The sequence below is a fragment of the Onychomys torridus genome, chromosome 12, assembly GCF_903995425.1.
Source record: "Onychomys torridus chromosome 12, mOncTor1.1, whole genome shotgun sequence".
Classification (NCBI taxonomy): Eukaryota; Metazoa; Chordata; class Mammalia; order Rodentia; family Cricetidae; genus Onychomys; species Onychomys torridus.
Window position 1 is genome coordinate 25,524,979 of NC_050454.1, and position 24,467 is coordinate 25,549,445.

The 24,467-nt window shown below is 44.0% G+C and overlaps 1 protein-coding gene across 6 annotated transcripts in view; it reads right to left on the reverse strand.

The window, feature by feature from the left end:
* Positions 1-20,996, reverse strand: part of Phldb2 (pleckstrin homology like domain family B member 2) — a 102,441-nt gene extending 81,445 nt beyond the window's left edge. For 5 of the 6 annotated variants that reach the window (XM_036203792.1, XM_036203793.1, XM_036203791.1 and 2 more), the window contains exons 1-2: positions 20,622-20,682; positions 1,143-2,479 (exon numbers count right to left, since the gene is read on the reverse strand). In XM_036203792.1, the coding sequence (XP_036059685.1) occupies positions 1,143-2,465 (1,323 nt within the window). In that variant the 5' untranslated portion in view covers positions 2,466-2,479; positions 20,622-20,682. Of the gene's footprint in view, positions 1-1,142; positions 2,480-20,621; positions 20,683-20,943 lie in introns of those variants that run through there. The other variant, XM_036203789.1, reaches the window with a different exon arrangement.
* Between the last annotated feature and the right edge of the window lie 3,471 nt (positions 20,997-24,467).

The following is a 24,467-nucleotide window of genomic DNA, read 5'->3' on the forward strand; positions in this document are numbered from 1 at the left end:
TTCTTGTCCTGAAATGTCAAACAAATGTTGCATAGTGTAGATGGCTTCTGTCCATATGATACAAAGTTTTTTGTACTGTAGACACAAGTCAATTTTTCCATGTGATTGAGAAACCTTATTCCAACATATTTTTTGAGCAATTAAAGTATCTCGGATAGTCCTACACTTTTGTAAAGCAGCTCTACCATGCCATAGCTTCTCTCACTAATGAGGTCATTAATCACCAGCGAAGCAAAACAGTCCCTGACATGTACTCATTCTAAAATGAAAAGCCCCTAAAAGAGAATGGAAAATTAACCCTTGAAAGTTCTCCTTTACCAATGGGGCCACTGAGGAATTTTTCCCTCAGTCATTGTCCTTTTACTTTCAGTATTTGAAGCATAAACTCATTTTCAATTGGAAAGAGAGTGAACTCAGTGTAGTTTGTGTTTGTAGGAAGTGATGTATGAAGTAAGAGCACAGCTGAGGAGAGTCTGGTGTTATGTGAACAGTATGGAAAAACCTGAGCATTTGTTGAGATCGAGGCAACCTTCACCTTTCCAGATGACTTGGTGTACAAATTCTTGTGTTATTATCTCCCTAACTACTTCTGTCTGAAATACATACCAGTGAATTCAATGACATAAGTACCACTATCACTTCTTCATGACTTTAGAAAAGCTCATAAGATAGAAGAAATTCAGAAAAATTCACAACTAGACATTAGCTCTTCTAGTGGTTGTGCAAGTCCTTGGGTTCAATCCCTAGCACATAAAAAGGAGGAGGAGGAGGAGGAGGAGGAGGAGGAGAAGAAGAAGAAGAAGAAGAAGAAGAAGAAGAAGAAGAAGAGGAAGAAGAAACGATGGTGAGAGAGAGAAGGGGAGAGAAAAGAAAAGAAAAAGTAACTTCTAGAACTCTGCAGAAACACTAAATAAACATGAGGCTCTGGCTCTCCTAAGCCTTGTAAATTTCAAAATGCTTATAGGTGTCCGAAGATATTAAGCCAAGGAAGAGTTGCATGGGACAGAGAGAAAGAAGTGGAATGGACAGCAGTGGCTGGCTGGTCCATGGAAATTCCATACCCCTACTTCTACCCTGGGAGTCTGTCTCTAACCCTGCCAATGCAAGTCCGGGGAATAGTGAGGTCAGAAGAGGAAGATTACCAGTCGCTCCATCTCCTGCTCCCTGAGTCTCTCCTCCCTCTGCCGTCTGTGATAATCCATCAGATCGTCTCGGCCTGAGATGGAGCTGATGCTACTTTTCCGTTCTCGAAGGACAGGCTGGGGAGTTTCGGAGGACTGTCTTAGGCTTTCCAGATCGGAATCATCAAACTCCATCGATCCACAAGAGAAGTTCCTCCTGGCCATAAGCACTCGGTCTGCTTCTCCAGAAATTAAGGAATGACTTGGGCTGGTCCCTGAGTATGAAGCCCTATCAAAGTCATCAGAGGAAGTGGAGGCCAGGAGCATCTTCCGAGCCATTCGAGGACTAGCAGGGACACTGAGTGTGGAGCTGACATAAGGATTTCCCTCTGACAGAGAGGTTTTATAGGGTAGAACCCCTGAGCTTAGAGAAGAAAAGTTAAGGTAATTGTCACTATCTACTATGCTATGAGGTAGATCCTTTTCCCCTAACTGACCTCTTTTGGAATTGCCCAGGGAATTTCTTGGAGGCAGGCTGAGAGGCGGCATCTGGTTGTCTGTGGCTTTGTACAACCTAGGAAGCGATCGGCTGTAGGCACCCATATTACTCAGGCTACTCCCTGAATACTTCCTTGTTCTCACACTGACGTTTTCAGAGGCTGGCTCCTTGTGCCTGCTTAACCTGGGCTGAAGTGTCAAGTTGTCCTGAAGGTTCATTTTCCTAGCTTGCTTTGGGCTTGAAGGCATGCTCGCTGCCCCAGATCTGCTGGCGGGTGCGGAGCCTGCGCTACTCAAGGAACCTCCATTCCACATGGTCAAGAACGAGCCAGAGGCTTTTCTTCCTTCCAGCCCCCCAAGAAAGTAGACGTTGTCATGTGATTTATTCCTAGAGCTGTATCTAGAATAGGGAGGCTTCTCTGAGAGCCTGGAGGACCTCTCACTGTCCCGACTAGTATAATGATCCAAATCTGCCCTCCCGAGCGGATAGCCACTAAGAGAGGCTGCAGAGCTGAGGAACGAAGCAGGAGGTTTCACGGAAACATTTTTGTCAGTTCCATCACAAAATTGTTTGCTTCCCTGGATTTTGGCCAAGGAGGGGCTGCTCCTGACACTGGCGCCCAAGGGAGAAGGGCTTCTCTTGGTAGACACGGGTTGTGAGAGGGTTAAATACGAGCCAGAATAGTCTCCGTTGGCTTTAAACTTCAGACTGGATGAATATTTCCGGGGGCTGAGGCTCTCCATCATGTTCTGGGGCTCGATCTCCAGGGAACGGACCACAAATCCTTCCTCTAAGCTACCATTTTGTAATTCCAGCTGCTTCTGTCTGCTGCTACCTTCTGCCATGATGTTGCTGGACCCTGTAAAGGGAAAAAAGAGAACGTTTTAAATTTTAAAAAAAATATATAAATATAAATATATACATGAAACTCTACTAGGAGCTGAAAAATAAGGACCACTGATTAGGGTTCTGTATCTTTGATACAAAAGAAAAATAACTCAAGATGATAACAGTATTTGAGGGAAACAAATCCCTTGCAAAATGATGGCTCAGGATTAGGCTGGTATGTAAGGAAGGTAATTTTTCCCTCAGTGTTCTAGTCTTTGGAAAATCACCTGTTTCCTGAATACTTTGCCTGTGCCTAAAAGAATCATTCAATAGCTTTTCCTTTAGATGTTTCTGCTAGACTCATTACCGGCTCAGTCCTGAAGAAACAAAATCTGTATTTTGACAGAGAAAGATGGTTTATGTTACACACTGATCCAGCATATAGTTCTTTTGGAGGGACAAGTTGGAAGTTCACTTCTTAAGTAGAAAGCTGGAAGCTCCTGTACTCATCAGAAAGAGGCAAGAGATAGTGGAACAAAGGTGTTCCCAAGATTGTTGCCACATGGTCAAGGTAGCCTACCTAAAACTATTCTATTCTTCAAATCCCTTGGTACCCCAAATGTGTTGCGCTCTCTTGGTAGTGAACCCTCTTCTCTAATAGAAACACTTTGAGCCTTCTGGTCTACCTATCAAACTCCACCCATCACTCAAGAGACAAAGTAAGATAGTATCTTCCATGAGTAAATATTTTTTCAAAAATAAGTATATCTTTTGGGTCTTAGATTCAAACATTGACTTAATGTTTTAATCTATGAAAATATCCTTGAAGTAAAACTAGCACTAAAAATAAAGAGGCTTATACTTCTGAGTGATAGAAACTATTCTAGATACTAACAAAGGAAAAACAATTTAATGTTAATAAGTAACAAATAATGTTAATAAGGACTAAGACTTTCCTCTCACCCTATCTCAGACACTAATGTTTGATGAAAAAGATTGTGTCTAGAGTTTTTTATCTTATATTTACCCACTAACTCCCATTGTTCTATAGGCAAAAACCTCAAAACATTTTTCAATCCAGCCTATCCTCATACCATAGAGGAAAGACTTCATTCACTTTGCTTAGCCTCACATTCCCTGGGCAAACTCAAACAACTCAGCATGGAACTGTTTGGTACTCACAGGCTGGGGCCTATGCAGAGCTAAAGTCTTTCCTTCAAGAAATTCTACATTGGATTCACTATCCTCTAAAGCTCTATGTGGATAAAGGTTAAAATGGTGGGGTTTTTTTTTTAAGATTTATTTATTTATTATGTATACAGTGTTTTACCTACATGTATTGCACACCAGAAGAGGGTACCAGATCTCACTACAAATGATTGTGAGCTACCATGTGGTTGCTGGGAATTGAACTCAGGACCTCTGAAAGAGCAGCCAGTGCTCTTAATCATGGAGCCATCTCTCCAGCTCTAAAATGGTGTATTTTTAAAGAGTAGCCAAAAAACAAAAACAAAAACAAAAAACAAAAAACCCTCAAGAAAACAAAAAACCATAAAGCATTGAAGTTATCCCTACAATTTGGTTCCCAGTGGCCCTGCTGTCTGGCCCTTACCATGTCCTTCACTGCCTGTGGCCAGTGTCCGTCTTTCCCAAATGCCCTTGTCAGTTACTTCCAATTCCAACCTCGAAGGCAATACCAGTCTGGCTTGAGAGATTTCTAGCTATGCTCCTCCGGAGGAGTGAAAATAAGACAACCCCTAGCCTTGGTTCATTTCACCCATGGTTTGGTTTGCCAATTTGAAATGTTAGTAAGTCTTGGCCAGTTCTCCCAACTTAAATATTTCAGGACTGAGAAAGTAAGAAAAGAAATGGATCCTGAAGACTTTCAGTGCTATTTATTATATAGGAAAAAACACCCTAAATGTCCTGGGATATGCGGAAAAGCTACAGCTAATCACAGGCGTGAAAATGTGCAATCATTTAACACTACATTTAAAGTATATTTTATACTATAAAGCATAGTCACATAATATGCATTAAGATACTCAATGAGTGCAGTTAGTTTTCATAAATACATCCATAAAGCTTGATTATAAACACAGGTACCTCCTGTGCATGTAATGTGCACGGCTGATAGTTTTCTTAGAGTACTCAGGTCAGACTTGGGAGAGTCATCACGGCCTCTGTCATTTCTCCTTCTCTCCCCACGGCGGCTGTCAGCCAATCAGCATTGTTCCTCATGCATATTCCAAATCATACACTTCTTGCTGTTGCACAGTAGCTCCCCATAAAAGCAGCACCTTTTTGCCCCCAGTGCTTACCCTCTTCCCATAGCAGGAGCAATGGATGGGAAAAACCCACACCAAAAGTTACCGCTGATTTTACCTGGGGTAGTAATATTACTAGTGATTCCATATCAACTTACATTGTATGCATTTTGACTTCTTGACAATAATCTGGCATAAAAATATTAGAATACAGTATACCATCTTGGTTTTGTTTTGTTTTTTGTTTTTGTTTTTTCAAGACAGGGTTTCTCTGTGAAACAGCCTTGGCTGTCCTGGAACTCACTTTGCAGACCAGGCTGGCCTGAACTTACAGAGATCCACCTGCCTCTGCCTCCTGCTGAGATGAAAGGTGTGTACCACCACCTGGCACCATCTTGTTTTTAACTTGATCAGATTCTGGTGTGTTTGAACACGCATTCACCAGAAGTGGCTCTGTTTGGGATGGCTGTAGAGAGTTTAGGAAGGAGAGGAAGTAGATCACTGTGGAAAAGATTTTGGGGTGCCCCACTGCTGGTTCACTGCTTCCCAGCTGCAGATAAATGGGACCAGCAGTTCTTCACTCCTATGCCATGCTTTCCTTGCTGTGATGGACTGTATCCCCCTCAAACAGCAAGCCAAAATATACCCACTGTCCCTTCAGCAGATTCCTGTCCAGTATTCTGTCTTGGGGATGAAAGATAACAAATACATCAATTTCAAAGATGTATCATCAGATACAGATATGGAATTCACTCCTTTCCTGAATTGGTCTGCCTCGCTGAATACATATTCTCCTGAACTTAGTATCTCTTGGTCCTGAATACCAACTCAACCCTAAAGGCAATCAACCCAACAGGTGGTATGTCTAACTCCATGAGGAACAATAGCTGTAGACACCACTCTCCTTTCCTACTTCCAGGGCACTCTTCATGTGAGGTGTGATCCCATGAGCAGAGGCCTAGAAATAGGAAATATAGGCACTGCAGGCCATATCAGTAATGCACTTGAAATGGCGGGGGGGTAGGGTGTGGGCAAGGGCCTTAGAGGCAGGGTAGATACCCAAGTAGGAATGTGTTGATTAATTCCCCAAGCCATTGAGCATATGACTGCAGGCACAATGCGTCCAAGACTGCAGTTGGTTTTAAGGAAAGAAAAGTCGGAGCTGGGCCAGTGGGAGGAAAAGACAAAGAGGCTGCAAGTTCACCTCACCAAAGCAGTACAAGCAAGAGAAAGCAGAGAGATAGCAAACCCGTAAGAAAAGAGCTGAAGAAAATCCTGGGTTTACAGCTCTCTTTATGCTTAGTGCTGCTGTGTTTATTTGGGGTTTCCTGAACACTTTATGTGAACAAAGACCAGGTCTCGGTGAAACTGTGAGATCCCTGCATTGTGTTATTGGGAAAGCAAAACAGACCCAAAGGATATGATGGTTCCACACACTCCTCTATACATAGCCACAGAAGGTCTGTGAGCAGCAAGGAATGCATCTGGTGCCCATCTGAGAGAAAAGACAACCCAGGGAAGTCTAAACAGGAAAGAAGCTAATGTGTGTTGGAACGTTTGCATTTACTTTCCGAGCCATAAATTTAATCCTTCTAGTCTCCTTGTTATTTTTCCACCTAAAACACACATTCATCTTATTGTCAATCAGAAAAAATGTTAGAAAGTCAGGATGCAGTCTTTTGAAAGATGTTACAGAAAAACCACAGCACTTTTTCCCCTGGAGGAAAAAATTACTTCAACAAGCATTCTGAGGGAACATTGTTAAACATTTCTTCAGAGAGTCGCTTCTCTGCGATATGGTTTAAACTGTTTTTTAAAAGAATTCTCTGGTTCCGTTCACACCAGATGACAATGAAGCTCATCTTACTCAAACTGTAACTGTCCAATAGTGAAGTTACAACACAGCCATCAACAGGGCTCTGTGGATTGTCGCTTTCAGCTAAAGCAGGCACACCTAGAAAGCCAAACTTTTTAAAAACAACGTGCTTGCTGCACTGTGCTACACAAGAGGACTTAACGTCTGGCTGACAGGTGCAACCATCCATCCAGCTGGCTCTACTCAAGTAAGCGACTTTGGAGGACTCCTACAATACACAGGAGTGACATGTCTTTTTACACGGCTGTGTTTAAACACTTCTGAGGATCACCCAGTACAACAGGAATTAGCCCTAGAAATGCTGCAAAGGTCACTATAGAGAAGTGGAAACTGTACCATGCTATTGGTGAACAGAAGCAACTTTAGGAAAGCCAACTGTAAAAGTCTGCATGGTGTAGGCTAAAATGTCCATTAATATGATGGCTGCCTGGGCGGTGGTGGCACATGCCTTTAAATCCCAGCACCTCGGGAGGCAGAGGCAAGTGGATCTCTGTGAGTTTGAGGCCAGCCTGGGCTACCAAGTGAGTTCCGGGATAGGCGCAAAGCTTCACAGAGAAACCCTGTCTCGAAAAACCAAAAAGAAAAAAGAAAAAAAAAAATGATGGCTGAAGTCCACACTGTGTCCTGCTAGAGAGCTCTGGAGCTGGGGGTGGGGCAGGGGCTGCTCCTCTGTGTTTGTGGTAGGCTGTGGTTGGTGCCTGGTATTTAGGGCTCCCCAGCACGCTGGTGGTCCACAGGCAGGATTAACTGTCAGCGCTGATGTTTACGATATGGCACTGTTAGGACTAAAGTGTGTACTGATGACATGTAATTGAATTCAGGGCCCGTTAAGAAGTCCCTCAGAAGCAATGTCAATCCTCACAGGAGTTCCGTGGGGGTATTTCTGTGGCAACCAATGGCATTTGATAGGGCCTGGGGGTATACTCTGAGAGGACTGAAGGAAAAAGCTGGGAAATCTATTTTAAACACAGGACCTATGCTTTATAAGGGAGAACAATAGAGAGAGAATCCTCGCTGTCTTTCTCCTGATGACATCAAAATGTGAGGATGAGTGGACTAATTAGAAGCCTCGGGGACAAACACTGCCTCCCTCCCCTGGTCCCCTTTCAGAATGCAGAACCTGCCGAACATCCCTTGTTCTCCATTAAGCCTCTGGTCTTCTCAGTGCCCCTGCTGCAAACAAGCCTTTCAATTTTACAAATAATTAGTCTTGGCCCCGAACCCTTCTCAGACTTCTCCATCTCTGAAAACAAGCCTCACCTCTCCATATGTCCCCACAGCCATCTGTAAACACCCTCCCCCTCCCACTCTAACCCCCCAGCTCTCTAGCAAACACTGCCAGGTGCTCTCACCTGCTAGCGCTGCTCTCTTCCAGTACAGGGGATACCTGGACCTTCCCATGGTTGTGTCAGTCTCCACAGGACCTGACTTTGCTTCTCACTCATTCCAGCTTTCTAATCTCTATTCCTTCAAACTCCTCTGTAGTGGGTAGCTGTTCCAGCTTTGACCCGGAAGTACTACCACCATTGAGGCTTTGGTAACTGTCATGCCTACAAGGTGGGGCTGAGACAGGAGCCCTTAAGACCCGAGATCCAAAAGTGCCAGCTCACTTGGTTCCTGGATCCTGGACACTGGAGGTAGACTGAGCAGAGTTCTCCAGAGAACACCGCTGGACTACGCTACACCTTTCCTGGACCCTGTAACCTATCCCTTTACTTGTAAGTTACCCCACAAAATAAACCTCCCTTTTAACTATGTGGAGTAGCCTTAACACTGTAACCAATATCTGGCTCACTCATTTGGCTTTCTAATCTCTATTCCTTCAAACTCCTCCCCCATTATCATTATTTTATATCCCAGGACAAAGGATGAAAAAAGATGTGTTAGTAGACAATCTCTCTCTCTCTCTCTCTCTCTCTATCTCTATCTCTATCTCTATCTCTATCTCTATCTCTATCTCTGGTTTTGGTTTTCGAGACAGTGTTTCTTTGTGTAGCTCTGGTGTAGTGATATATTGTGTACCCTAATAAACCTGCCTGGGGATCAGAGGACAGAGCCAGCCACTAGATTAGACATAGAGGCCAGACAGTGGTGGCACACACCTTTAATCCTATCACTCAGGAGGCAGAGACCCATCTGGATCCCTATGAGTTCAAGGCCACACTGGGAACAGAGCCAGGTAATGGTGGCACACACCATTAATCCCAGTACTAGGAAGCACACATGCCTTTAATCCCAGGAAGTGACGGCAGGGTGGAGAACGGTATATAAGGGGTGAAGAAACAGGAAGTACAGTAGTTCAGCTGAGACCCTTTCAGATGAGGACTCAGAGGCTTTCAGTCTGAGGGATTCACGGAAACAGGATCGGCTGAGGAGTTGGCTAGGTGAGGTTGGCTGTGGCTTGTTCTACTTCTGTGATCTTTCAGCTTTCACCCTGGTGGCTAGGTTTTTTATTAAAAGACCATCTAAGATTTGAACAATATCCTGACTGTCCTGGAACTCACTCTGTAAACGAGGCGGGCCTCAAACCCAGAGATTTGCCTGCCTCTGCCTCCTGAGTGCTGGTTTAGAGGCATGTGTCACCACTGTCCTGCTATAGACCTACTACTCTTATTGTTCTGTTTTCTTCAACAAATGGATTCCAACCCTTTTCCTTTGTATCATGTTCTTTGCTCAAGGATCTAACTGTTTGGGCAAAATAATTGTTAATCACTAGACTCACATAAGTAAGCTGATGATCTCCAAAAAAGAGGCTTCTTTGTCTTACAAATATCCAAGAAAAGCAGTTCCAAGGGGGATGGGGGGTGGGTGAGGAATGTATTTTTAATGAGTAAGCAAAGATCTTGTTTTACTCTAGAAGACTGTACCTAGTACAACAGACAGCTGCAAACCTTAGAGTGTACACACATACATACAAGAACTCACTGTCCACATATCCACAGCAGCTTAAAATACACAAAGCCTTTGTTGTAACATGCAGAGATGATGCTTCGGAAGTTAGACTTGAAGCATCCTTATGCACAGCCAATGTTTAAGAGATGAACATCAGGACTGGGGAGAAGGGTTGGGGCCACCAGGGGTCAGAATGCTCAGGTGACGACTCAGAACACTGTCCGCAGAGTTTCTTTCCTTTGCCTTTTTTTTTTTTTTTTTTTTTTTTTTTTACTTTATCATTTTCTAAAGCCATCTAAAAGAAGAATTATCACTAAGGAAAGAGAAAAAGATCACACATGAGTCTACATGGAAGAGAAACGCTGTCGTAAACATTGCAGATGGTGCCCTAAGTGTCTGCCAGCATCACAGTCAAGAGCAAATGTCCATACTTCAAGTAAGGCACTTTCCCAGATCAGAAGCCAGTCTGGATTGTTGTATTTTATCAATTCCTGGGAATGCTTGAGAGCTTAGAAGACGAAGTCAAAGGGCTGTGACACCAGTTATGGGTTGTTTTGTTTTTTTTTTTTTTTAAGAGCTTTTGTGCTAGTCCCTTCAATAAAATGCTTGTCTGCAGGAACTTTACAACATTCTTTAGACTATCAGAGGAATTTGGCTGCTGTTCCCTGTGATAAGTCTTTGTGGTGGTGGGGGAGGACGGAAAGCAAATTCAGCCTCAGAAAGGGGGGGGGGGTCACTGAAGTTCCCTCCCACTGGAAAAACCCCAAGTTTTACCTAAATTGTCAAGATGGAAGTTTCATTAATTAGACTCGCATGTGTGTTTAAACAGTTCTTAAAGAAGTTTTAGCAATATGTGGAAAGACGACATGTATTCAATGGTAACTGTATAATAAATTCAAGTTCAAGACTATTCAAATTAGAAGTATGCTGTCTTTCATTATAGAAATCACAAGGAACAAAAGAATGTTCTTTTTGTTGTTGCTGTTTGTGTGCATACAAGCGGGATGTGCTAGGGTGGTGCACATTCCACAAGCTGCTACTGCATGGGGAAGTCAGAGGACAACTTGGTAAAGGTAAACACCTTTCCCTCCTAAACAATCTTGTGCAAAAGAATGCTCTATTAAAAACACTGAAGACCACTTATGGCAGCACACACCTGTAATCCCAGCAAGGAAGGCTGAGGCAGGAGGGTCATAAATTGAAGGCCAGCTGGGTCTTCAGAGTGAGTTGTCTCAAAAACAATAATAGCAACAAAATCTCACTACAAAAAACACATTCACTTAATTCTAGAACACTGGAAGGTATAGTGGAGGAAAGGTCCAAAACAAAAAACATGTGTTCAGTCATAATGGGGGGAAAAAATCCAGTCATGAAATGGAGCTATTCTGGGTTAAAAGGACTCAAGAGACATACCAACGAAACACAATGGATGTGTAGGGTTTGCATCCTACGTGCAGCAAAGCATCTGCTTAAAAAATGTCTGAGACAACCAGAATTTGAATGCTGACTGAAAATCAGATGCATTGCTATTTTCAAGCTACAATGACATGGTTTTTAAAACCAAGATTGCTTAGAGTCACAGTGCAAATTATTTATGGATGAAAAGCTAGGTGCTTGGAACATGGTTTGTAACATTCCATACTCTGAGGGAAAATGGGATCTCCAAATGAAACCAAATTAACAAATGTGAACAATCTGGGCTCTAGGTATCAGGTTCACCATAGTATACTTTTTGTTTTGTTTTTGTTTTTTCAAGACAAGGTTTCTTGGGGCAACACTCCTAGCTGTACAGGAACTCAGCTTTGGAGACCCGGCTGGCCTCGAACTCACAGAGATCTCCTTGCCTCTGCCTCCAGAGTGCTGGGATTAAAGGTGTATACCATCACACCTGGCTCTCACTATAGTACACTTTAAACACGTGTTTATGTTTTGTGTATATTTAAATTTTCCACAATTTTTTCCAAAGTATAAAATAAAAAGAGTAAACAAAATAAAATATAAATATACTAGAGCCAGAGTAGATAAAAATAAAATCTATATACTGACATAAATTATAATGGCTTACTCTATACAAAAGAGGAGTAGGTCTCAGCAGCTTGCATTAATACTAGCTTATTATATACTAAATCCAACTCTTTCAAAGATGATTTCTTTTAAAGTACCCAGGAGAAATTTGAAAACAAATGCATTGTCAAGATTATAAATAAGTAGGTCATTCTATTAAAGGTACTTGCAAGATGATGCTAGATAGAATACCTAGATTTCAGCAACATCTGTGCCCAAATAAAAACCATTGCCACAAGCAGGAGGTGATGAATCAGAGGCGGGAGGATCTTAAGCTTGTTGTCAGCCTAGGCTCCATAGGAGAGTCTGGACTACGTCATGAAAATAAAAACAGACAGGGGCTGGGGAGATGGTTCAGTTGGTATGGTAAAGTGCTTACTCTTCAGATCCCAGCATCCTCGTGAAAGCTGGTCAGTGGTGCAATTCTGCAACCCGATTGGTAGGGGTAGGGGATGAACACAGTGGGTTCCTGCAGCTCACTGTGCAGAAAACCTAGTTGAACAGAAGAGTGCCAGCTGGGTTCAGTGCATCCAAAAGTAGAGAGCAATTTAAGATGATGTTGATCTTTATTTTCCACACACAAGTACACACACCCACACAAACACATGTATTTGCCACACATACAACATATCACAAACAGCACACCACACACCCAAAATACACATTTTAAAAAAGAACAATAAAATCCATTGCTTCAGATAATTAAAATGTACAAATATCCACAGAAACTGCCAAACCTTCAGTATTCTAAAACGTTCCAGCTTCAAGAAAAAAAAAAGTTAGCATATTTATGCTAAGAAAGGGGTTGATATGCTTTGTAGATTTTTAAATTCTCTTACTTGGGCAACAAGATGGTTCAGTGGGTAACGACACTCACTGGCAAGTCTAAGAACTTGCCCTCCAAGGCCTCAGGGAGCAAGGAGACCCCATATGTATGCCATTACACTTGCATGCCCTCCCCCAATGCCTCACACAGAGAAATAAATAGACATAAAAAACAAATGAAATCCTGTTATTCCTTCTCAGAAGATGGGGCTCTTCTTTGGGTAGGAAGCCACAGACCCATATTTTTAGGGTTTTTCACTAAAACCCCAAACCGTTTTCATCCAAGGGAAGGATTTCTAACATTTATCCAGATGAAATCAAACATCTCCAAAAGTCACTTCTTCCTGCTCATGGGTATAATTCATCCTGGGTTTAGGTGATTTTGGCCGAGTCCCCCATGAATCCAGACAAATCCTCCTCTATTGTGTGATCACCCTGGGAAGGTGATGCTAAGAGGTGGAGAGCCCTGGAGTGTTAACTGGAGAGAGAAGCCATCACTGTGCAGGGACTGTACTCTTCCCCTTCAATCAGGAAAGGGCACTCATCTGATCCCTTGCAATCAAAGCTACTTTCAAGAAAGCACATGAACTTAGGATGACATAGACATCTTATGACATCCTTGCCATGTCTATGGACTTAAACTGAAACTTGTATCCATGGTGACCTTCCCATCCTGCCTTCGTTGCCCCCGACCCCAATGATTGAAATACATCCCCTTAAGAATAATATTTGATTTTTCCAAATAACATTCCCCAGACTAAAATCTTTGTGATTTACCCAATATTACGATCTGACAATGGTCGGAGAATAAGTAGATTCTAGGAGAAGGAACAAATGGAAGGCAGTGATGTCTTCCACAGTTGGAATGATTTTTACACCACCCTACCCCTGGGCTGAGAGATCAGATCTAAGGCTTGCTCAACCAAAGCTCTATCACTGAGCTACACTGCCACATGTTGTCCCTGTTAACTCAAAGGCTGAGGTAGCTGAGCTTTAGAAGGATGGTTGTGTTCTTCTTAATAGTAGAGATGCATTTTGAGAAATACACAAATAGTTGACTTCATCTCTGAGAACATCACACATACAGCCAGACCCACATCACAAAGGCATTTAATCTTATTTGACACCAGCATGCCAGAGGTCAGTTAAGCAAAATGTCACCCTGTGGGCCAGTGACAGAGCTCAGTGGGTAAAAGTGCTTGTAGTAGAGTGGAAAAGAGAGAATGGAGAACAGCTTCAGAGTTATTTCCTGGCTTCCTTCCATATACACACCACGGCAAGCAGACACCCATAGACCTCACCCTTCTCCAACCTCAACCCCCTTAGTTAATTTTTTTCAGAGAAGAAAAATCACTGTGAGGCTCACAACAACACTACAAAGTAAAAAAGTTATACTGGTGATGTAATTTTGTCATTACTTTAACTGTTGACTACGCAGAGTAGATGTTGTAAGACACCCATTTTTTCTCTTTTACAACCTGCCATTAGACCCCTCACTGCAAGAAAGGGGGAAACCCTGACCCTATAAAGATCAGTAAATAATTGACAAAGTTTAATTTACTTTTAATCAGTGCTGCTTTCTTCAAAACTTTTATTTTTACGTCTCTCTCTCTCTCTCTCACACAGAGAGAGAGAGAGAGAGAGAGAGAGAGAGAGAGAGAGAGAGAGAGAGAGAGAGAGAGAAGGGGGGGGGGGAGAGAGAATATCTAAGACATGTGGTGTGCACATAATTAAGGAGACCAGAAGAGGGCGTCAGGATCCCTGGAGCTGGAGTTAGGGCAGATGTAAACCAGTTGCTATGGGTACTGGGATATGGGTACTTGGTTGTCCAGAAAGGCAGCAAGTGTTATTTAACTGCTGAGCCTTCTCTCCAGGCCCTCAATGCTGTTTTTTTATAACTCTACCCAGAAGACTTAATAAAGGAAATGGTTACTTTCAGATGTTATTTTTATTATAATGGCTAATCCAGTACAAAGAACACTGGACAGCTTGCCAAGGACACACACGCGAGCCAGGAGGTCAGTCCTCTTTCCATGTCCACCAACTAAGAGGAATAATATAGGGACTGAGCCGTTCATCTGTGCCCATCTTGTTGAAGCAGAGGTTTGCCAATGTTTGAAATGCTGAGAGTGGACTAGACATTCCTTGCATCCCAAAGGTGACTGGTTAAACCCCCCAGGAGTGCCTGTTACATAATGCAGGAAGTGGAAATGACCGCAGAACACAAGCATGTTTTAGTGATAAGATAGCAGCTACCTAAATGGGCAAAGCTTTCACCAGCTCTGCTCCCCACAGCATGCCAAGGGCATGGGAAAACATCTCGGCACAACACAGTGAGTTCTGGTCAGAATTGTGTTAATGCAGTATAGCATAGAAGCCCGTTCAGCATCGTATACAAGGCATATTTTGTCTGCATTCCTATGTCTTGCAATTTCCTTAATAAATCTTAAGTTGTTTTTAAAAACCCACTTCAGCAATGATGCAAGCAGTGTGGCAGCCAAGACACCTCTTTCCGACCCTTTTGAATACCTCTTGGCTGTTCACACTGGGGCTGAGTTGGTCAAAAGAATGAAGGAGCTGGTTTGCATCACTTTTATCTGCATGTAACTTCCCCCATTTCGTTATTTGATAGGCTAATTCATCGATCACACTGCCAATCTGGAGAAGTCACCAGCAGCATGCAAACAATCATCCTGAGATCATAAACACCAGCTTGCACTGACCTGGACAGTGGCAGGTCTTAGAAAACGCTGACCCTGCTTAGGGTAGCAATACTAAATGCTAACTTGTACAGATAAGGAAACACACTTCATCTAATAAAATCTACTGTGCACATTTTGGAAATAGTTCTTACATGTATTAAAACCATCTATATAGTGTGGCCCGTTATCTCATTTTATTTATTTTTTTCTTCCCATGAAGCTTTTGAAGGCCTTCCTTGGCATTCCCACACCTCCATGTGATGTTTTTTTTCTCTTGGGTTTCTTTCCCTGACCACTGATTGCCAGAGTGCTTTAAAAATCTTGCCTTTAAAGTTGATACAACACTGTTTTTCAGTGATGTGTAAGAAGCATCCCTAAATGTCATAGGCATATCTATTTTGCAAATTAACCCCTGGAAGATTAATTTCCTGTAGGAGATACACACAAAATCTTGCTTTGTAAATTTTATGCTGAAGGGATTTGAAAACGTGAACTACCCTCTCTGGCTTTTTATTTTCAAAGGACAAGAGACACATTCTTCCAATCCGAGGAAACATTTTCAGCCATTAACTTTCTTGTTTTAATTACTAAAGTCTCCTATCCCTATCTTGGCCGGATATCAGTGCTGGAGAAGGAGGCAGCAAGGATGGCTGGGTGGAAGGGAGAAGGAAAGAGTTGCTACCCCCCTCTAGTGAAGAGCCTGCAGGGGGCAGATCTCCAGAGAGTCCGCCCTTCAGAGTTATTCCTAAGTGTTTCCATATGCTTCCCTTTGGGATGCACCTCTTGGCAAGTTGCCAACATAAGACCATGCCTTAAAAGTATGTGCAGCTCTGACCTCCCCCAAGAAAAGCACCCCAAAACCTTTCCTGTATCAACCAAACCTCCCAGATATGAGGATCAGAAGGACCACTTAGCACCTAGGACTTGAATCCATAACCACAGGTCTAATGTCTAACCCTAGGAATGTAAACTAGTTAGTGGGTGTTACCATTTGTAACTGAGAAGGCCATACTGGTACAACTTTTCTGATACCCAAAATCTCACTGAAGATAAGCAGGGTGGTTCATGCCTGTGATCTCAGTATCATGGAGAGTTTGAGGTAAGCCTGGGGTACAAAGTAGGTTCCAGGCCAGTCTGAGCTACAGAATAAGCCCTTTCCCAGAAGTAAAGCAACATAAGTATAACAACAGAGGAAAGAAACTCATTGAGGTCATTCCTTTCTAGAAACGGAGCCACTCAGTAATATCTGTTAATTTCTAACCTGTTAGAATTCTAACAAGAAATTAACAACAGCCTTGTATTACCACCAGTTTCTTTATCACTAGGAAAACAGATGGAATAGTAGTAGAAACTATATGGTGCAAGATATGACGTGTAGCAGAAGTCGGAAAGTTTCTTCTGTTGTGTCACTACCAAATCTTGTGTAAGTCTTGGGCAATGGTTTCAGATAAGTGAAAGAGTCTCTTTTGAGAAAGAGTCTCACCCTGCCTAGCTCTGATCTAGTACTTGCTACATAACTCTGGTGATGGGAATGCAAATAGCCCCCATAGGCTCAACTGTATTAGTTCCCAGTTGATGAACTGCTGGGAATGATTAGGAAATGGAGCCTTGGTGAAGGAGGTATGAGGCTTAGGGTGGGCTTTGAGGTTTCAAAAGCCCATGCCAACCAAGCTCAGTTTCTCTCTCTCTTTGCCTCTCTCTGTCTCTCTCTGTCTCTCTCTCTCTCTTCTGCCTGTAGATCAGGATGTAAAGCTCTCACCTACTGCTCCAGTGCCATGCCTACCAGTTTCCCACCATGATGATGGACTAACCCCCCGAAACTGTAGGCAAGTCCCCTAATTAAATGCTTTCTATATAAGAGTGGTTGTGGTCATGGCATCTCTTCACAATAATGGAACAGTAACTAATACAACAAGCCAGGCTGGCCTTGAACTCAAAGCAATCCTCGTACCTCAGCCTCTTTAATCCTGAGATTACAGGTGGGAACCTACCAAGCTGCAAGTAAGACCTTACGTGGTTTGTTTGTTTGTTTATTTGTTTGTTTGGGATAGGGTCTGATTTAGCCCAGGCTAGCTTTAAGCTTGCTATGTTTAGGTGTGACCTTGATCCTGCGGCTTCTACCACCTGATATGACTATAATTATTCACCACCACTCCTGCTTCTATCAAGATTCTGGGAGCCAAACCTAGGGCTTCATGCATGCTAGGCAAGCATATTACCAACTGGACAACGTGCCAGCCTGGTAAGATTTCTAAGGGTCCTTTTACACCCAGAATTATTTTGCCCAACTTGCCCCAAATAGTCAAGTCTTCAGATTTCTAGTCTGAGTTTGATACAATTGAATGCACTGTATATACCCACTCATCAGTTTATGGATCTCTCCCACCTACCCACCCACTCACAACTGCTCCAAAGCAAGCTCATTTCCATAGATGCCAGGCATCATTTTTTCCTCCATGCTCAGGAGACTTCTCCCTCTCCCTTCTGTCTAGACAACCCTATCCATTCATGTGCTCTGATCCTAATACATAGAGCAGAGAGCAAAGGAGGGAAACCTCAGATGCTCTGTTTTGTACCTGCATTCAAAGGCAGCATCTGCTCTGTCTGTGGGACCATCTGTTGCTCACTTTGACAGGGAAAAGATAGTGCAGGCCTCAGAAGTGGTGTCACGGGTCACACCCACCCAGGCATATGCTCCATAGTCACCAAGGCTTACATCACTGCCCTCATCCAGGAGTTTATTTTCTTGTGAGGAATGGTATTGCTAAATTCTCACAAAAGGTCAAGTCCAGGTTTTTGGGTTTTGTTTTTTGTTTTTGTTTTTGTTTTTTTAGTTTGTTATTGTTTCTTTGTTTTTAAATCTGGCTTGCCTAAATATCAATTATTAAATTCTCTAATCTCGGGTTCTAACTAGAGCTGTGTCTTCCCCTACCTCACTCAAGGTCTTACCAGCCTTTTATATGCATTATCACCTATGAAATGAGAACTGAACTTAGTGATCACTCACGTTCCCTTGTGCTCCAACTCAACTTTAAGCCAATTCAAAAGCATCAAGAAAACCTAACAAGTTCCTTCATCCCTACAGTGTATTAAGACTCTTAATGCCAAGGACAGGAGAAGTCACTGCGGGTGTAAAGGCTTCGAGGACACAGTCTGTGTTGAGCAACAAGGGCTGAGTAAATTTGGTAAGGATCCAAATTAAATTAAATCCCTAATTTGCTAACATCTGGCTGACCCGGGGAAATGCTCTAGAACAGGGCTTGGGCCTGATAGTTCTCTGTGTGTTCTAGATATTATTAATTTAATATTGCAGGATATTTAATATTCATCACACTGATTGCATTTTCCTACCCTCAGCTGTGATAACCAAAATACACTATGCCAGTATTCCCTTCGAACCGGACGCCACCTCCTCTTCCTGAGAACTACTGCTAAAGTACATTATAAAGCACAAGTGTTCTTGGAAAATGTATAAAGCTCCTGTCTTTTCCTGTCACCTGTGGTACTGCCTCTCTGCCAGTGGCTGAAATGTAGCATCCTGTAAGGTCAACCATCATAACCACAACCATAACCATCATAAAAATTATGCAAAACTAATCAAGACTCCTGACGAGACTTCTTCATTATACTCCACAACACATCATGCTTAGAGTCTTCAACTCTGACAGAAGCAGTGAAGAGTGGAGTTTGATGCATCAGCTTTGACTTTTTCTTCCCGGGGAATGCAGCTAGTGATCATCCTTGGCCAGAGTTGTTGAAGAGATGAGTTAAATCTTCACTCACCTTCTTATCTACCTTTTCTGGCTTGCCCCAAAAGGAGCCAGCAGACATCTCTGCAGTCATTCCCACCCCCAAAAGAACCACAGCTGCCAGCTGCAGGGAATTGGATTGAAGCCTGAAAATTGACTTCAATGATGACTTCTCTTAACCAAACATCTCATTTGGCCGTTTGTGAGTGAGCTCGGATTTGCAAACTTCCCTGCCTCCAGGAGTAAAAGCTACATTAGCTAAAAGCAAAACTTCAACTCTCTTCCCTTTTAAAGGCCTTTGTCAGAGTTGGGAGACATGGTACAGTTTCTTAATTATATGTAATGTTTAAATTCCACAATAAATTTACCAGGAAAAATAAAAATAAAAACCTTTTAAACAACTAAGACAAGATGGGAAAAGGGAACCTCGAAAGTCACAACTGTTACTTTTCAGAGAATCCTAGCTCTTTATTCAAACAAATATTTACACAATTGAAGCCAATGGCACCAGGCATATTCTGTTAAAATAGTGGGCCACACTAAAAGTTTATTTATCCCAAATCCAACTACTCTGTTGCTATCCTACCAGGAACAAAGAACCCAAGTGCTCCAAGGGCAAAAGTTTAACCCTATGGAGCTGTGAACCATATTTGGAGCCTCCCAGCTAAATTCGGGCATTTGAAGCCCAGAGGGGAAAAAAAAAAATCTCAAACGTCCAAATTAAGCCCACGTTGGAAGCTTAGTTAGAAGATCATAGTTGAAAATCTACATTTGTAACTTACACATGGAGGGAAATGTGGCTGGCAAACATTTATACTAACGGACTCCACATTTTATGTCTCCTCTGGACCTCTCACAGCTGCGAGTAGCTATGACTGGCTGCGACTAGACCTAGAACTCTTGAGATATTTCAGAACCACAAAAGGAGACTTCCAGGGAAGAGGGCTGGGCCGGGCTAAAGAATTCCCAGCCCTAGCCTGTCCACATAAAAGGCTGCAGGAGTCTTCCTCTCTTTTAAGTGAGAAAGGTAAAAGAGGAACCGCTGGAAGGAGGTTGGACTTGTAAAGCTTTTTTTCAAACAGGAAATCCCAATCCGGGAAGGGACAGCCCGTCAGCCTTTTAATTTCCTGGCGGTGGCGGGAGTTGGTCAGGTCCTTGGTGCTCCTAGTGCTGATAGCTAGGGCAAAGTTACTGAGCGCGCGCACCACCAAGAACAGCTCAGCTGCTCCCTGCCGTGTAGAGAGCTGGGGAAACCGAGGGTCGAAATGATTCCAGGACTTGCAGCTGCCATCACTAAAGGCAAAGAGACTAACTACCACACCATCTACGTTTAGGGAAACTAGCTGGATCGCAATCAAAGGCTCCTTCCTGGTGAGAATCTCGGTCCGGAGACTCACTCTGCAGCCTCACTCTGGAAACAAAGTACAGCTAGAAGCCTAATTCAGAAAGGTCCTCTAGGGGTCCCGTAATCCTCAGGATCCAGCTGTGGACCTTCTCCTTCTCTGGGATCCAGATCTCTGCCTAAGTAATCTAGAGTTTCCGCGAAAGTTGCCTTCGGGACCCTTAATTAAATCCTGCCTTTTCGCCACAACCACTCTGGAGCCGTCACCCTTACTGGGCACCCCTTCCCCACGAGCCCTCGCCCCCACATCGTCACGCACAATGAAGGACAGAGTACCCTAGGGTTGTACGGTTCGGGATCTACGGACCCCTGCCCGGGCTTTTGTCCCCACAGTCTGCAAGAAGCATAGAAAAAAAGCATAGAAAAAAAAAAGCTGCGCCCAGGGCGCCCACTCACCAGCTCATCTTTCTTCGAAGCCGCAGCTCTCTCCACTGGTCCCGCTGCCCTTGGCCTGGCCCTCGCCCCTTCCCTCCCTCCCTCCCTGGGGTCCTCCGCCGCCACAGCGTTGCAGCCAGCCAGTCCCTGCGGCCGCAGTTCGCGCACTCCAGGCGCCCCTCCCGGTGGGGGCGGCCACTGCCTCCTCTCCGCCCCCGACCTCCGCAGCGCGACCGGCGGCGACCAACTAGGATGCGGGGGAGGCTGGGTCCCCAAGCAGCCGCCAGGGTGCGCAAAGGCAACTCAGCCCGCTCCCCCAGGCCCACTGTAGCCCCCTGCTCACCTGGAGTGACGAGGCGACCGAGTGCCCGCGGCCGCAGAAGGCAGGCGCACGGCTTTGCTCCGTGCCCCACTCAGCAGCGCCCCTCGGGACGCGATGGTGGGCTCCGCGAAGCTCGGGTCCTGGTCCCGACTCCCCTTCCCAAGCACAGCAGAGGGTCCTCGGAGTTCCAGCTGGGAAGTCCCAGAGCCTTCCGGCTCCTGGGCAGCTAAGTTGATGCTGCTTTTCCTGGGACTGGAGTGGGCCGGGCTACTTGTCACATCACCCGGCTCCACTTTCTCAAAGCTGGGCTCGCAGCAATGTAGTAGAAACCTTTGTGATTGGCTTATTTATTTATATATTTATTTACTTTTAAGAAGGTGGAAACGAGGACGGAAGAACACACACGTCCTCGGGTGCTGATTTCCTCCCCATGATGAAGTTTCTGCTCTGGGAAACTCCAGGTGACCGCACCTCTGCCAGACACTGTTCCCCCCCCCCCCCCCCCCCCCCCCCCCGGGGACAGGTTTACCTGATGCGTCAGAAAGCAGCTGTGCCAAAACAGCAATGGAGCGGCCTGGGGTCAGGGCAGGAGTCGGGAGACTTTAAAACTCCTCCGTGACACTGATTTCCTTGGAATGGTGTCTCATAAAATGCTTCTGTGTTTTCCATATATTTAACATAACCAGGGAAAACTATACTAATGTGGACTTTTTTCACCATTGCTTCCCGGGGAGGCTTCGAAATGGACTTGGGACACCCAAAGTCCGTCTTGACACGCGCCAATGTAACGCTTTGCAAAGTTCTGGCCCAGTGGGGTTACCACAAGGAAAGACGACAACCCTGGGGGAACTCACAGCTTAAGGAAAGCCCAAGGACCGGCGAGCTCTTTAATTAGTAACCGTGTAGCCCGGGCAAGCTGTTTTAGCTACCAGCAAGGATGTCTCCAAAGCTGTAGCATAGCAACGGAGGTACCGGTGGTGCCTGTGCCGCGAGGCAGTTAATCAGCCTCTGTTCATCTGTGCAAAATGCCTGGAGCTGTGGGGACACTCACTTAACAATATGCTTATTTAAAATGTTTCATTTGTGTAAGCGAAAGCCTGACTTTTAAAATTAAATATATTTTACTGTTTATATATGTGCGTGTTTTTGTGTATGTATGCGCATGTGAATGCAGGTAACCCAAGGGGCAAAGAGTGGGGTGCAGAAATGGTTGTGAGCCTTGTGGGTTTTGACAGCCAGACCGAAATCCTCTACTAGAGCGGTACAGCTCTTAGCTGCTGAAACCACCTCTCTAGCCCCAGAGGTTTGACTTCTAATTTCTTTGGAGAGCCTGTCCTATTTGAATGCTTTGCGTTTTAGAGTATTCTCGGCCCACCGCCCGCCCCGGGTAGGATTTACCCCACAGTAACAAATTCACATAAGTTATACACTGTCCTTTCTCCTCATTTCCATCGACTTAAAATCACTTATCACACATCAATAAAAATAAAGACACTTGAGTCCGCTTGCTTTCCCATTCAACAGACCAGCGGTGGTGGCACACCCCTTTAATCCCAGCACTTGGGAGGCAGAGTTAGGTGGATCTCTGTGAGTTCGAGGCCAGCCTGGGCTACAGAGTGATTTCCAGGAAAGGTGCAAAGCTACACAGAAAAACCTTGTCTCGGAAAACCAAACCAAACCAAACCAAATAAATAAATAAATAAATAAATAAATAAATAAATAAATAAATAAGCTTGAACCACCCAACTGAAAGATTGCTCCTTCCCAGGTATGGTGGTACAGGACAATAATCCCAGCACTTGAGAAGCTGATGCAAGGGATCAAGAGTTCCAGGGCATCATAATAAGTTGGTACCGGTCTGAGATATGTAGTGAAGACCTAACTCAAAACACCAAGGGCTGACTAGCGAAATCAATATGGTGGTTCCTTAGAAAATTGTGAATTCATCTACCATAAAACCCAGCGATACCACTCTTGGGCATATACTCAAGAGACACTCCATCCTACCACAAGGACACTTGCTCAGCTATGTTCACTGCAGCTTTATTCATAATAGCCAGACAACCTAGGTGCCTCTCAACCAATGAATGAATAAAGAAAATATGGTACATTTACATAATGGAGTATTACTCGGCCATTAATAAAATGACATCATGGAATTTGCAAGCAAATGGAAGGAACTAGAAAAATAATCATCCTGAGTGAAGTAACCCAGACCCAGAAAGACAAACATGATATGTACTCACTTATTAGTGGATATTAGCTGTTAAGTGGATAGTACTCAAGCTACAGTCCATAGTCCCAGAGACATTAGGTAAAGAAGAGGGCTCTATGGAGGATGCATGGATCTCCCTGGGAAGTGGGAAATAGGATAGATTTTGCAGGTGGCCTGGAGGTGGGTGCAGGTGGGAGGGGAGGGATCAGGTGTGTGTGTGTGTGTGTGTGTGTGTGTGTGTGTGTGTGTGTGTGTTTGTGTTGGGGGGACACCAATGGCTGACTTTGTAACTCAGCATAAGCAAATCCAAGTCCTGATTTCTTCACACTGGGATGAGAAAGCATGTCTCACTCCTCAGCAGCAATTACCAGCTAATCGCTGGTTCCTTTTTCTCTTCTTGTTTCTTTTGGCCTGACCACTGAGTACCCAGAGCTCAGATTCAGGCTCTATATTTCAATCTACTGCTTCATTAGTGCTGTCTTTCTGCCCCAGGGAACTAAATCCCATCATGTGGACTACTCACAAATTTTACCTCCAGACTAACCCACTCCCTGAAATCTCAGGCCCCGACAGCTGCCCACATGGATGCCTACTGACCTGACATTTACCATTTTCAACACTGATTCCCTGAAATGTTGTCACCTGTCTCCATTCTTTTCCAATTGACATCATCCCCATATCGGGTCTAAAACCTTATGTCATCTTTGAATTTAATTTCTCTCCAACCCATCAGGAAGTCTTGTCTGCTTTTTCTTACATAAATACAGAATTTGTCTACTTACTACCTCACTGTTCATCTCAGCAAGATCTTGCCTGCCATGCTGTCTTGCCTTTATCCATGCCCTGTCTTTGCTCTCTTATAGGATACTGTCAACACAGACACTGGGATGATCATGGTAAAGCATTAGGCAACACAATCTACTCCTTTGCTTACAATTCCACTGTGACCCTATTCAGTGCAAGCAAAAGCCACGTGGTGGCCTGGAAGGACATTGCTGGCCTACCCTACATTACCTTCTGCTTCTCTCACTCAGTTCTTGACACCATGTCCTCCTCAACATCCTTGCATTAGATCCCTGGAGACTGTGCATCTGCCTCAGGACCTCTAAGCTAGCTGCCTGTCTGTCCCAAGTTCCCCAACCCTCTCAACAACAGGAATCTGTGTAGCTTGGCCCCTCACTTGCTTTGCTCAAATTTAACCATGCTGCTCACGCCTTCCCTGACCACTCTGCCTCAAGTTTAAGGTGAACTTTCCATACTGATACATTTTTCTCTATTTTGTAATTGTAATGTGTGATCTAATTGTGTCAGCCATCTATCTTTCCGTTAT